This window comes from Haliotis asinina, chromosome 10 (assembly GCF_037392515.1).
Source record: "Haliotis asinina isolate JCU_RB_2024 chromosome 10, JCU_Hal_asi_v2, whole genome shotgun sequence".
Classification (NCBI taxonomy): domain Eukaryota; kingdom Metazoa; phylum Mollusca; class Gastropoda; order Lepetellida; family Haliotidae; genus Haliotis; species Haliotis asinina.
In genome coordinates, this window is record NC_090289.1 from 54,679,902 (window position 1) to 54,694,954 (window position 15,053).

The 15,053-nt window shown below is 42.6% G+C and overlaps 1 protein-coding gene across 1 annotated transcript; it reads left to right on the top strand.

Annotated features, from left to right (window-relative positions):
* Positions 1-10,093: 10,093 nt before the first annotated feature.
* Positions 10,094-14,213, top strand: LOC137298780 (uncharacterized; the record flags this gene model as incomplete). The annotated part of the gene is made up of 6 exons (XM_067831055.1): positions 10,094-10,163; positions 10,482-10,655; positions 11,274-11,351; positions 11,994-12,081; positions 13,126-13,189; positions 13,959-14,213. Coding segments are annotated over 6 exons (729 nt in total), but the record flags the coding sequence as incomplete, so codon positions are not given.
* Positions 14,214-15,053: the final 840 nt, after the last annotated feature.

Sequence of the window (15,053 nt, forward strand, 5' to 3'; positions counted from 1 at the left end):
GTATCCTCTGTCCAAATTTTACACACTTCATAAAAGTAGAAACAGACGTTTTATCAGAAAAGAAAACATTATTCGATTCTTGATTTTCGTGTACCACACTCCAGTTTTATTTCTTTTTGTGCATCTTTCATCAATGGTGAGGGAATTCCGTACTTTCTCTCCCACTTATGTCTTTGTAATTCTGGTGGAAGGGTTTCATTACATACCCGAGACCTCCCTCTATTGATCATCTCCTCTCTGATATTCTCAACCCTTTTCACTTTTCTCCTACTCACAATCTGATCATGTTGCCGGCGATCCGTAATACTGAACTTCCTCGGCCTCCCTGCCCCAGTCTAGTGCTCAACCCCAGCTCCTGACTAAGTATCAACCTACATCATATACTGTAGACAGAGGAATGTCTTAAGTCTCATTCCTTCCAAAATGAAGAACCAGCTTTCCTTTCTCTTGTGCTGTCAAATCTGTCATGTCAGCAAAGTAAGCAGTCGGTAACACCAGGTGAGTTGCATGCTTAAGCTACATTACCTTACTCGGCAATGTAGTACGTATTTTAAACTTCTATCATCAGTATTAGCAAAAAAGAGAGACTTTTTCAATGATTCCTGGAAAAACTGTAAATATTTGGATTTTGGTTTTAGGTTCAGTTGTTCAGCAATACTCCAGCTATATAGCGGCGGTCTGTAAACATTCGAGTATAGATTAGATAATCCAGTGATCAACAGCATGAGTATCGTTCTATGCAGTTGGGATACGATGATATGTCCTATGCATGAAGTGTGTTCTACTCAGTTGTACAGAACTGTGACCACATTTAGATGCCTCTTCCTTACAGACAAAGTTCACGTGATCACTCCTGGAAACGGCTCCTTTCTAAACATCGTGGAGAAAGGTGTAGTGTTTGTTAACCAGCATCAGTTGACTTTCCGTATCAAAGCATGTAGAGACTGTGTCATCGCCTTCTCCAACATCGTAGGCATCTCAGATACGGTCGGCAACTACTTCATCTTGTTGATCGGGTCAAAGGAAAACACATTAGTGATTGTAGAAGACAGTTGTTTCAGTTGCGAGAGAAATTCTAAAAGAGTACTCTCTCGCATTCTGAAATGCGACCAGTTTGTGTCTTTGTGGGCTAGCTGGGATGGGAAGGGACGTCTGTTGTTTGGTACAGGCAACCATCCAGGAAACAATACACTACTTGAGATAAATGGCACCAGGCGAAACTACCCCGTGACGAACATAGCCGTCACTTCCAGCGAAGGAGCAAAGGCCCACTGGATATTCGATTCTCGTATGTATAGACAGTCAAAATTATTGTCGAAACTATTTAACACAAAGCCGTAACCCATGGTAACTACAAGTAGCCAAAATGGCATCGAATAAAAGAACGGAAGAACGAATGTATGAACGAACACACATTTCTATGTAAATGCAATAATCCCGATAGGGATATTAATCCCTGTTTACTCACCTCCTATGATGAAGTGAATTATAATGCTGCCTGATTGATACACAGATACATGATTCAAGACGTCGTCAAACCCATCCCTTTCCTTCCCCTGTTGTGAAATGTGCTTGTTATTCTGATGTCTACAGCGATTTCCTGTGAATGTTTCAGGTGAGTTACCCACAGCTTTTCTCCAGCCGCTGCCTCGTGGATTATCTCTCATCGTGATGAATGAAGCACTGCCCGTAGGGAGTGAAGTGGTGAAGATCCTTCTGAGGTCAGCCCCCAGGAACATCACCTTTACCCTCAGTGGGGAGTCAGCCTCTCTGTTCACGATTCAAGAGGGCGCAATCAAACTGACACGGGTTCTTGACTTCTGCCAAAAACGTTTCCACGTGATACAACTACGGTAGATATTGAATGCATCCAGTGATTGTTCAGAATCGACTTTGGTTGATTGCTCACACTTTTCATTCATGATATCAAAACTATCCACCAATTTGATTCAGCTTACACATCGATACCCACAATCGTCCACCATTGTAATATGGGTCTAAATCTCCAGGTGGTGTGGTAGCTAAGTGGTTAAAGCGTTCGCTCGTTACGCCGAAGACTCGGATTCGTTTCCCCACCGTTACAATATGTGAAACTCATTTCTTGTGTCCCCCCTGGAATATTGCTAAAACCTCTTTGCTGCATACATTTCTGGGAAACTAGAACATAATAATAATGCATGGTTATTTTCGTTTCTTATGACAGATGTACACCAGTTTGAAGATGAAAAAAGGTTTAATTTTCACTTAAACCTACCTACAAAGGTGCATATAAAAAGCATCGAACACATGCGTAGCCATCATGATCAGTTTCCAATATCCCATTAACCTTTGCTGCGCGTGTTTTCAGTTGTTGTGTAAGCTAATTATGTGTTTACTTGAATATCTGAAAAACTCTCCGAATCTGGTTCATGTCAATGAAAGGCCATTCAATGGCTTCCACTGCAGGAGCAGTATCTCTGGATTGTCGACGTCCGTCACGGTGGAGGTTGTGCGTCGTCAGCATATACGTGGTGGTGTAGACATCATCTCACCCCTCCTCCTACCTGAAGAGTTACCTGTTAGGGCAGTAATCCCCTGGGCACGCCAAGACTCTGAAGCTGGAGACAACGTTACCTACACAATACATGGTAATGTTACAGAGTGGCTTCATAGTTCCTGAGATGACCCAAAGTTTAGTATTACCCCTTAGGATCGCTTCACTTTCTGTAAAGCGTTCAGTTATACAGCGTTGCTACATTGGGGCAAGTTTAATGTGGTCTGGAAGTTGATTCCAGTGTGTGTGAGCAGCAAATGGTTCGAAAGGTACTCGATCTTTCAGATTAATTAGTCAGTAGATGGTTATGGCAAGGGGAGGTGATGATGATTTTTTAATACAAAGTTAGTGATTATTATGTCACTTTGATGAACACGACGTTTCAGAGTATAGTCATGCTCATTCAATATGGAGCCATCTGATGAGTAAGAACATACTCTGAAACGTCGTGTTCCTTAACTAAAGAGGTCAACATCCATACATTTCACCTCCATGTCTGTCACTTCTAAGATTTCATTAGCAGACATGTCTGTCGCAGTAAGAAGTTGATTTTTTGTTCTTAGTCATGTTAACTACCCTTATCTTGACCAAAGAATATTTCTGTCTCCGATGGTCAGTGGCGTAGTCTACTGCGTAAAGCGTTCAGTCGTCACACTGAAGATCTGGGTTTGATTCCCCACATGGGTACATTGTGTCAAGTCCATTTCTGATTTCCAACGCTGTGATATTGCTGGAACATTGCTAAAAGAGGCGTAAAACCATACTCACTCACTCATTCTCCGAAATCTATCTTGTCTCTTCAGGGCCACTCACGGAGTATTTTGATATTCACTCCCATGAACTTCTGCTCCGAAAAAGACTGGATGTTGACAAGGACACCAGCATTGCAAGTGTTGTAAACATGACTATCTCTAGGGGCGACCTCCACCATAACATTTCGGTGACTATATCTGACGTCAACGACAATGCTCCAGTGTTTGATAAGGAGCTCTACATTCTTCCTACAGAACCTAACTTCACTACTGGTAAGACTACTGGTGACTAATACATGACCTAATATAAGGTGATATATGTACAAGTGCATAAAAGTACAATAAAACAACGCATGCGCAATGAACAAAATATCGCAACACACTGGTTTTCATAGTGCCACAATGTTACCATTAGTCCTAACAAAGGAATTCTTCCAATATCACTTTTCAGAAAAGCCAACGTTGCAAATTATTTACTCATTCCTAAGTGCTGATAATTATGGTCGTATGACTTGTTTTCTTACTTTGAAGTGAGGTGATTTTCAAGAGAGGTGCTCTCATTAATGTACACTGGCCATCGGAACTTGCTTCATGGTGTCCCGTCGTGCACATGCAGTGTTTCTGGGGCGGTGTAGTAGCCTAGTGGTTAAGCCGCTCGCTCGTCACGCCGAAGAGCCGGGTTCAATTCCCCACATCTGTAAAATGTGTGAGGTCCATTTTTCGTGCCCCCCGCCGAGAAATTGCAGGAATGTTAATGCTAGTGTTAAACTAAACTTCCGCACTCCATAGAATGTCCGTGACTAATAATGCTAAGTGCCTCGTCTTCAGATACTCACTTGGCGAACATGACATGCCACGACGATGACTTCAGTGACCAAGGAGTCTTTGACTTGGCAGTCAGCCACAGTGCCCTAGGTCTGTTCTACATGAAGAATACAAGCTTGTATATGAGATCCGGGAGGTCGGAACCCGCGTTGTCACAACCTCATGTCTACTCATTTCTGGTCTTGGCAGCGGACACTTCTAGCACTCGTGTGACTCAGACGGGAACAGCCGTCGTAGTGGTTAAGGTGGGCGAATCTCAAAAACACGTCCCCGCACATTAAGATATCAGATTTAAAACAATTGTTCACGAAGATCGAGTGAGAGATTCTAGTTTTACGCCGCACTCAGCAATATTTTAGCTATGTGGCGGCTGTTTGTAAATAATCGAGTCTGGACCAGACAATCCAGTGACCAACAACATGAGCATCGATTTGCGCAATTTGGAACCGATGACAGCGAGCCTGACAACCCCCTGCCCTATCAGCTAAGAATGGGTACTCAGTGGGATAGGACTATTAACCTCACAGGCAGCTTGGTTTTTCTGGGGTAATGATGTGCTGTTAGCATTGTCAGTGGAGTTCAACCCATTATAATTGCACGTATTGTTATTATTTCCCTTATTCAGGTTTTTCCACATGCTGGACCTTACGGTCACACAGTGGCGAGTGCCGGTCAGTCAACTCATCCTCAAGCACACTTTGGCCAGGAAGTATACGAGATAAAGGAAGAGCATCTCCACACAGGGACTGAGAAAGCTTACCTAACATTCCATGTGGAAGGTTTGACTGAACCACAGGACGCACATATTGTGCTAGATGATAATGGAGAAAAGCATTTTCACGTTCAGAAGAGACAAAGTTCATTTGAGTTACTCTTGAAGAACCGCATTGATAAAAGATCGGGCTTTCCAAGTACTTTTGTTATGTATTTAATGGACCCATTAAAAAAACTGAAAATATCAACTGCATACATTCTCCTCAGAAGATTCCTGACAGTTTGCCCAGTTCCTGATTTGAAGGATTTAGCCAAAAGAGAAAGAGGGTGGGGTCACAAACACCATGTGGTACAAGACAATGGTAAGCACTGAGATCATTGGTTGGATTGTTGAACCTTGGAACCAAACAGTTCATACACACCATGCAATCAATGACACGATCGTGCACGACTGCAAAAAATACAAAAAAAAAAAAAAATCAACAATGAAATAAATAAATTCATATCGCAGTATCATCATGAATAGTGTGCACCATGGCGCTAATGTCGTGCACTAGACTAACAGCTAGTCTCTGAAATGAACATATTTTACTGAAAAAAAGTCCATGGAGAAAAAAAATAATATAATGAAATGGAGCCCTGAGACTTTCTTCATTATGGAAATCTCGACTTGCCACATTTTCTAGACTTGCATAGGTCTTCATGGATATGTATACTTCAGGGTCTGTACGACAGACTAGTCGTGCACGCGCTGACGCGTTTGTCCGCTACCGTTTTACAGGTTGTCCCCCAGTTGACAAAACCCTAGAGAACATTCTCATCACTATCAGCGTGTATGAAGGAGCGGGCCTGCTTGCACTCATTGTAGCCTACACAAAGCGAAGACGAAATGAACAGTTTAAAAGGTAATTCTTGTGGCAGGGTTCAGACACGAAGACTTAAAGATTTAGGTTTCTAATTGAGCTTATAATGTAATTAGCTATGCGGCACGATGTAGGTGATCAACTGTCTGTTCACTGAAATGAAATACATGTGACTCTCTTACTTCCCTCAGACTTCCTGTTACACTTTCAGTTTTTCAGAATGGCATAAATATATAATAGATTGTTCATTTGGCATATATTGCCAAATAATACAGTTATATAATTATATAATACCCCTCTAGGAACAGTTCTATCTTGTGGATTTGTTTAGATGATGATGATGATATAGGAATGTACTAACAGTTCACATTTCACACATTTCCCTTTCTTTGCTCACAATATCGGCCACTGGATTATCTGGTCCCGACTCGATCATGAACAGAATGCTGCAGCATTAATGCTCCTATGAGGAATTTCACGTATTCAGAAATGATTCTTAGGGCATAAAATCACAATAGGACATAGGCTATTATAGAATGTTGTTGCCTGTGACAGGAGGAAGGGCTCCAGAGTGAATAGACCCATACGACAGGAGCCCATCGGATGTGAAGCAGGTACGTTTATATCACAAGACCCTTCATGACACATGATCCTTTACACGGTGGTTGGTCCGTGTGTTGTCACAGGATTTGCCTCATCATTAAGTAAAAAATATAGACAACTGAAGTTTTTAATTTCGTAGTGTCACGATGTCTAGCCTGTCGCACGTTGCTTTGTCATACTGTGAAGTCCTCTGGACGTGACCTTTATGACGTTCCGGATTAGGGATATGCTTGAGGGTAATATGGAGCTTTTTCCACTTTGTGTAAACATCACAGGATGTATGCTCCATGGAAGATTTCAGATTTAGACACACACAGAGACACACAGGCACATCCAGAGGACAAAGATACAAATAGTTACCCTCTCAGACGCAAATATAAATTATATAATATCGAGGCTAATACAATACTGTTAAAAATCGGTTTTGGATTGGGCGACTGGGCATCTTGGTGCAGTACTTGATACAATGCAAATACAGAGTTAGATACAACGGTTAGCACAATGCTAGATACCATAGTTGGTCCAACAGTACAATACACGATACAGTTGGATCAGCTGATATTCCTATTTAGATATACAATACAAAGCTGTGTCACTTTCATTGTTTTGGTATTGCACTACGCTTTCCTTGCGACGAATTTAGTTAGTTTCAAATCTTTACTCTTGATAGCTTCAACACCGCTACTGCTTGGTGCATGATGTCGTGTGTAGTCTCGTGTGCAGTCTCGTGTGAAGTCCTGTATGTAGTCTCGTGTGAAGTTGTGTTTGTAGTCTCCTGTGAAGTCTTGTTTGTAGTCTCGTGTGAAGTTGTGTTTGTAGTCTCCTGTGAAGTCTTGTATGTAGTCTCGTGTGACGTCTTGTTTGTAGTCTCCTGTGAAGTCTTGTATGTAGTCTCGTGTGACGTCTTGTTTGTAGTCTCGTGTGACGTCTTGTTTGTAGTCTCGTGTGAAGTCTTGTATGAAGTGTCGTGTGTTGTCTCGTGTGTTGTCTCGTGTGAAGTCTCGTATGTAGTCTCCTGTGAAGTCTTGTATGTAGTCTCGTGTGAAGTCTCGTATGTAGTCTCGTGTGACGTCTTGTTTGTAGTCTCGTGTGAAGTCTTGTATGTAGTCTCGTGTGAAGTCTTGTATGTAGTCTCGTGTGACGTCTTGTATGTAGTCTCGTGTGAAGTCTTGTATGTAGTCTCGTGTGAAGTCTTGTATGTAGTCTCGTGTGACGTCTTGTTTGTAGTCTCCTGTGAAGTCTTGTATGTAGTCTCGTGTGAAGTCTTGTTTGTAGTCTCGTGTGACGTCTTGTTTGTAGTCTCGTATGAAGTCTTGTATGTAGTCTCGTGTGACGTCTTGTTTGTAGTCTCCTGTGAAGTCTTGTATGTAGTCTCGTGTGAAGTCTTGTATGTAGTCTCGTGTGACGTCTTGTTTGTAGTCTCGTGTGACGTCTTGTTTGTAGTCTCGTGTGAAGTCTTGTATGTAGTCTCGTGTGACGTCTTGTATGTAGTCTCGTGTGAAGTCTTGTATGTAGTCTCGTGTGAAGTCTTGTATGTAGTCTCGTGTGACGTCTTGTTTGTAGTCTCGTGTGAAGTCTTGTATGTAGTCTCGTGTGAAGTCTCGTATGTAGTCTCGTGTGACGTCTTGTATGTAGTCTCGTATGAAGTCTCGTATGTAGTCTCCTGTGAAGTCTTGTATGTAGTCTCGTGTGAAGTCTCGTATGTAGTCTCGTGTGACGTCTTGTTTGTAGTCTCGTGTGAAGTCTTGTATGTAGTCTCGTGTGAAGTCTTGTATGTAGTCTCGTATGAAGTCTTGTATGTAGTCTCGTGTGAAGTCTTGTATGTAGTCTCGTGTGACGTCTTGTTTGTAGTCTCGTGTGAAGTCTTGTATGTAGTCTCGTATGAAGTCTCGTATGTAGTCTCCTGTGAAGTCTTGTATGTAGTCTCGTGTGAAGTCTCGTATGTAGTCTCGTGTGACGTCTTGTTTGTAGTCTCGTGTGAAGTCTTGTATGTAGTCTCGTGTGAAGTCTTGTATGTAGTCTCGTATGAAGTCTTGTATGTAGTCTCGTGTGAAGTCTTGTATGTAGTCTCGTGTGACGTCTTGTTTGTAGTCTCGTGTGAAGTCTTGTATGTAGTCTCCTGTGAAGTCTTGTATGTAGTCTCGTGTGACGTCTTGTTTGTAGTCTCGTGTGACGTCTTGTTTGTAGTCTCGTATGAAGTGTCGTGTGTTGTCTCGTGTGTTGTCTCGTGTGAAGTCTCATATGTAGTCTCCTGTGAAGTCTTGTATGTAGTCTCGTGTGAAGTCTCGTATGTAGTCTCGTGTGACGTCTTGTATGTAGTCTCGTATGAAGTCTTGTATGTAGTCTCGTGTGACGTCTTGTTTGTAGTCTCGTGTGAAGTCTTGTATGTAGTCTCCTGTGAAGTCTTGTATGTAGTCTCGTGTGACGTCTTGTTTGTAGTCTCGTGTGACGTCTTGTTTGTAATCTCGTATGAAGTGTCGTGTGTTGTCTCGTGTGTTGTCTCGTGTGAAGTCTCGTATGTAGTCTCCTGTGAAGTCTTGTATGTAGTCTCGTGTGAAGTCTCGTATGTAGTCTCGTGTGACGTCTTGTTTGTAGTCTCGTGTGAAGTCTTGTATGTAGTCTCGTGTGAAGTCTTGTATGTAGTCTCGTGTGACGTCTTGTATGTAGTCTCGTGTGAAGTCTTGTATGTAGTCTCGTGTGAAGTCTTGTATGTAGTCTCGTGTGACGTCTTGTTTGTAGTCTCGTGTGAAGTCTTGTATGTAGTCTCGTGTGAAGTCTTGTATGTAGTCTCGTGTGACGTCTTGTTTGTAGTCTCGTGTGACGTCTTGTTTGTAGTCTCGTGTGAAGTCTTGTATGTAGTCTCGTGTGACGTCTTGTATGTAGTCTCGTGTGAAGTCTTGTATGTAGTCTCGTGTGAAGTCTTGTATGTAGTCTCGTGTGACGTCTTGTTTGTAGTCTCGTGTGAAGTCTTGTATGTAGTCTCGTGTGAAGTCTTGTATGTAGTCTCGTGTGACGTCTTGTATGTAGTCTCGTATGAAGTCTCGTATGTAGTCTCCTGTGAAGTCTTGTATGTAGTCTCGTGTGAAGTCTCGTATGTAGTCTCGTGTGACGTCTTGTTTGTAGTCTCGTGTGAAGTCTTGTATGTAGTCTCGTGTGAAGTCTTGTATGTAGTCTCGTATGAAGTCTTGTATGTAGTCTCGTGTGAAGTCTTGTATGTAGTCTCGTGTGACGTCTTGTTTGTAGTCTCGTGTGAAGTCTTGTTTGTAGTCTCGTGTGACGTCTTGTTTGTAGTCTCGTGTGAAGTCTTGTTTGTAGTCTCGTGTGACGTCTTGTTTGTAGTCTCCTGTGAAGTCTTGTATGTAGTCTCGTGTGAAGTCTTGTATGTAGTCTCGTGTGAAGTCTCGTATGTAGTCTCGTGTGACGTCTTGTTTGTAGTCTAGTGTGAAGTCTTGTTTGTAGTCTCGTGTGACGTCTTGTTTGTAGTCTCGTGTGAAGTCTTGTTTGTAGTCTCGTGTGACGTCTTGTTTGTAGTCTCGTGTGAAGTCTTGTATGTAGTCTCGTGTGAAGTCTTGTTTGTAGTCTAGTGTGAAGTCTTGTTTGTAGTCTCGTGTGACGTCTTGTTTGTAGTCTCGTGTGAAGTCTTGTTTGTAGTCTCGTGTGACGTCTTGTTTGTAGTCTCGTGTGAAGTCTTGTATGTAGTCTCGTGTGAAGTCTTGTATGTAGTCTCGTATGAAGTCTTGTATGTAGTCTCGTGTGAAGTCTCGTATGTAGTCTCGTGTGACGTCTTGTTTGTAGTCTCGTGTGAAGTCTTGTATGTCGTCTCGTGTGACGTCTTGTATGTAGTCTCGTGTGAAGTCTTGTTTGTAGTCTCGTGTGAAGTCTTGTATGTAGTCTCCTGTGAAGTCTTGTATGTAGTCTCGTGTGACGTCTTGTTTGTAGTCTCGTGTGACGTCTTGTTTGTAGTCTCGTATGAAGTGTCGTGTGTTGTCTCGTGTGTTGTCTCGTGTGAAGTCTCGTATGTAGTCTCCTGTGAAGTCTTGTATGTAGTCTCGTGTGAAGTCTCGTATGTAGTCTCGTGTGACGTCTTGTTTGTAGTCTCGTGTGAAGTCTTGTATGTAGTCTCGTACGAAGTGTCGTGTGTTGTCTCGTGTGAAGTCTTGTTTGTAGTCTCCTGTGAAGTTGTGTTTGTAGTCTCCTGTGAAGTCTTGTATGTAGTCTCGTGTGAAGTCTTGTTTGTAGTCTCGTGTGACGTCTTGTTTGTAGTCTCGTGTGACGTCTTGTTTGTAGTCTCGTATGAAGTCTTGTATGTAGTCTCGTGTGACGTCTTGTTTGTAGTCTCCTGTGAAGTCTTGTATGTAGTCTCGTGTGACGTCTTGTTTGTAGTCTCGTGTGAAGTCTTGTATGTAGTCTCGTACGAAGTGTCGTTTGTTGTCTCGTGTGAAGTCTTGTTTGTAGTCTCGTATGAAGTCTTGTATGTAGTCTCGTGTGACGTCTTGTTTGTAGTCTCCTGTGAAGTCTTGTATGTAGTCTCGTGTGACGTCTTGTATGTAGTCTCGTGTGACGTCTTGTTTGTAGTCTCCTGTGTAGTCTTGTATGTAGTCTCGTGTGACGTCTTGTTTGTAGTCTCGTGTGACGTCTTGTTTGTAGTCTCGTGTGAAGTCTTGTATGTAGTCTCGTATGAAGTGTCGTGTGTTGTCTCGTGTGACGTCTTGTTTGTAGTCTCGTGTGACGTCTTGTTTGTAGTCTCGTACGAAGTGTCGTGTGTTGTCTCGTGTGAAGTCTTGTTTGTAGTCTCGTGTGAAGTTGTGTTTGTAGTCTCCTGTGAAGTCTTGTATGTAGTCTCGTGTGAAGTCTTGTTTGTAGTCTCGTGTGACGTCTTGTTTGTAGTCTCGTATGAAGTCTTGTATGTAGTCTCGTGTGACGTCTTGTTTGTAGTCTCCTGTGAAGTCTTGTATGTAGTCTCGTGTGACGTCTTGTTTGTAGTCTCCTGTGAAGTCTTGTATGTTGTCTCGTGTGAAGTCTCGTATGTAGTCTCCTGTGAAGTCTTGTATGTAGTCTCGTGTGAAGTCTCGTATGTAGTCTCGTGTGACGTCTTGTTTGTAGTCTCGTGTGAAGTCTTGTATGTAGTCTCGTACGAAGTGTCGTGTGTTGTCTCGTGTGAAGTCTTGTTTGTAGTCTCGTCTGAAGTCTTGTATGTAGTCTCGTGTGACGTCTTGTTTGTAGTCTCCTGTGAAGTCTTGTATGTAGTCTCGTGTGACGTCTTGTATGTAGTCTCGTGTGACGTCTTGTTTGTAGTCTCCTGTGTAGTCTTGTATGTAGTCTCGTGTGACGTCTTGTTTGTAGTCTCGTGTGACGTCTTGTTTGTAGTCTCGTGTGAAGTCTTGTATGTAGTCTCGTATGAAGTGTCGTGTGTTGTCTCGTGTGACGTCTTGTTTGTAGTCTCGTGTGACGTCTTGTTTGTAGTCTCGTACGAAGTGTCGTGTGTTGTCTCGTGTGAAGTCTTGTTTGTAGTCTCGTGTGAAGTTGTGTTTGTAGTCTCCTGTGAAGTCTTGTATGTAGTCTCGTGTGAAGTCTTGTTTGTAGTCTCGTGTGACGTCTTGTTTGTAGTCTCGTATGAAGTCTTGTATGTAGTCTCGTGTGACGTCTTGTTTGTAGTCTCCTGTGAAGTCTTGTATGTAGTCTCGTGTGACGTCTTGTTTGTAGTCTCGTGTGAAGTCTTGTATGTAGTCTCGTACGAAGTGTCGTGTGTTGTCTCGTGTGAAGTCTTGTTTGTAGTCTCGTGTGAAGTCTCGTATGTAGTCTCCTGTGAAGTCTTGTATGTAGTCTCGTGTGAAGTCTCGTATGTAGTCTCGTGTGACGTCTTGTTTGTAGTCTCGTGTGAAGTCTTGTATGTAGTCTCGTACGAAGTGTCGTGTGTTGTCTCGTGTGAAGTCTTGTTTGTAGTCTCGTGTGAAGTTGTGTTTGTAGTCTCCTGTGAAGTCTTGTATGTAGTCTCGTGTGACGCCTTGTATGTAGTCTCGTGTGACGTCTTGTTTGTAGTCTCCTGTGTAGTCTTGTATGTAGTCTCGTGTGACGTCTTGTTTGTAGTCTCCTGTGAAGTCTTGTATGTAGTCTCGTGTGACGTCTTGTATGTAGTCTCGTGTGAAGTCTTGTTTGTAGTATCGTCAAAAGTCTCGTGCGTTGGCTCAGATGAACTTGTGTTCGCTTAACGCCCGAGGATTACGGCCCAAGCTAGGTTCCCTTGATTCCCTGCTTGTCGGGAGAGCCGACGGAAGCGAGTCAGGTGGGGACGTGTCTGATATCGTCGACAGATGCTCAGGCCTGCAGTCACAGGTTTATCTGGCCCAGTCCTCCATGGTTATACTGGCAATGTGCTGACTGAACAGTTTACGCGTACTGATTCAGTGAAATATATTTCTGTCCCTCATTCCTTTTATATCACGTTTACAGACAGTGGAGTTGAAGAAACAGCTATGGATGAATTAAGCAAGCAACAAACCACTGCATCGAAGACAAAAGCACGTTGTACCTCATTAAACGGAGATGTACTTTTTGAAAAGGCTCAATTTCAACACTGCACGGATTCTGACGAAAGTCTAACAAAACCACAGAAATCAACAGCTAAACTCGATTCCAAATATCAAGGCGATAGAAAAATGTCAGTGTGTGATAATGTATCTACCCTGGCTCCTAACAATGTTGCTGGTGATGGCGGAGATGACAGTATGTCGGTATGTGATAGTGTATATGCAGTGGCTCCTAACATTTTTGCTGGTGATGGCGGAGATGAAAGCATGTCAGTATGGGATAGTGTATCTGTCCTGGTTCCTGACAGTTTTGCTGAAGACAGAAGAGACGGAAAAACTGACAGTTGCACCCTAGAAGAGGATGATGCATTTGTATCCCAGAAGATGCATACTAGCTTCTCATGAGAAAGTGATTTTTATATCCGAAAAAAAAGAAATACATGACCCCAACAAAAGAAGGTCCTGGTGGTATTTGGTCGACAGAGGCAGGGAATGTTTCCAAAAGCGACAAAAGTCTAAATCAGGGAACAGGATGTGAATATTACTTCAGTTTAAGCTGATGATAGGAATCATGTCAAAATTCTGCAAATTTGAAAAAAATGAAAAAAAAAAAAAAAAAAAAAAAAAAAAAAAAAAAAACCGAACAAAAAAACCCCAAAACAAAAAAACCCAAACATCTTACAATAATAGATGGTAAATGGAAAATCTGACTTGTGCGACGTATCTTTGAAACTTGGCATTATAGTTTGTTGTACATCATCTGTGCACACATAAGTATGTAATGGCGAGAATATATATATATAGTATAAGATCTATATAAAACGTGAACAGGATACGTAGGCAGGACCAGTGGGAAGTACTCCCAGGTGTATATGTTATTATACGCAGCTTTTTACAGATATCGAAAGTGAGCGAGTACAGCCAAAGACGTTGAGTTTAAAGACAAACCGAGTAAATTATATGTGTTCACATCTTGTTTCATTCGTAAAATGATGTAGAGACACATATTTCGTTGATTTGTAGTGTCTATATACCTCAGGGGCTAGTATTGAATTTATATGTACCACGGTGTCTGGTATTGAGTTTGCATGTGCCTTGATACCTAGTATTGAGTTTACATATATGCCCCGTCTACACGCAGCTTAACAGCGAATGGGACTTCTTCCAGGAAACACTGCCTAGTCGAACCCACCGGAGAATATGGAGGCTCCCCAACACTGCACCCTTCTGCATGACACAGATTGCCAGAAGGGCTGTGCTCCCGGTGGAAAATCCAAACACTCTCCTGATCTGCGCCAAGAGATCAGGCGATACCAAACCAAGGGCACCGAGACCAATGGGGAGCCTGACGACAGTGTACCTGGGATGCAAGCGAGACATTTCAAAGGCGAGGTAATAATGATAATGCATATTTATATATGTGCGCCCAATCCACCTCGACGGACATGCTGAAGGCGCTACAGAGTCAAGTAAGTACATATGTACGGAAGTGGTACTTGAGCATATTAAGGGAAATACTGCTGGAAGAAATGTGTTTTAAGTTTTGACATGAACACGTCGAAATTGTCAATAGTTTTGAGGTTATAAGGAAGATAGTTCCAGAGAGCAGGGGTCGCGTAGGTGAACGAACGCTGTCCAAAAGGTTTCAGTCCACAGCTTGGCACAGTGAGCAGGTCCTGGCTGTTGGAACGAAGATTGCGTGAATTGGAGTATGATGATAACATGTTAGACAAGTACTGGGGAGCAAGACCATGATTCGCTTTGTAGGTCAAACACAGTGTCTAGTGCTCGATCCTGGCTTTGATTGGCAACCAGTGAAGCTCCTTCAGTACTGGCTTAATATGGCAGCGTTTAGGGAGACGATAAATGATGCGGGGGGAGTGTTTTGGATTTTCTGGAGTCTGTTACAGAGTTTCTGAGGAATGCCAAACAATACAATGTTGCAATAATCCAATCTTGAAGTTATGAGGGCTCTGACCAGGGCATGGGTAGCATCCACTGAGAGTTAGGAACGGATATTACTGATAGAACGAAGGTGAAAGTGACAGGTTTTGCAGATCTGAGAGACTTGAGCTTCCATCGAAAGTGAGGAGTCGAGGACTATACCAAGATCTTTTGCAGTGGAACAGACAGGGACGACAGCATCAGCTATTGTCATAGATTTGGCAGGGATTTTAGACAGCAGGTGTTTGGGTCCAATCAGAAGAGTTTCGGTCTTGGTGTCATGTAGTTTCAG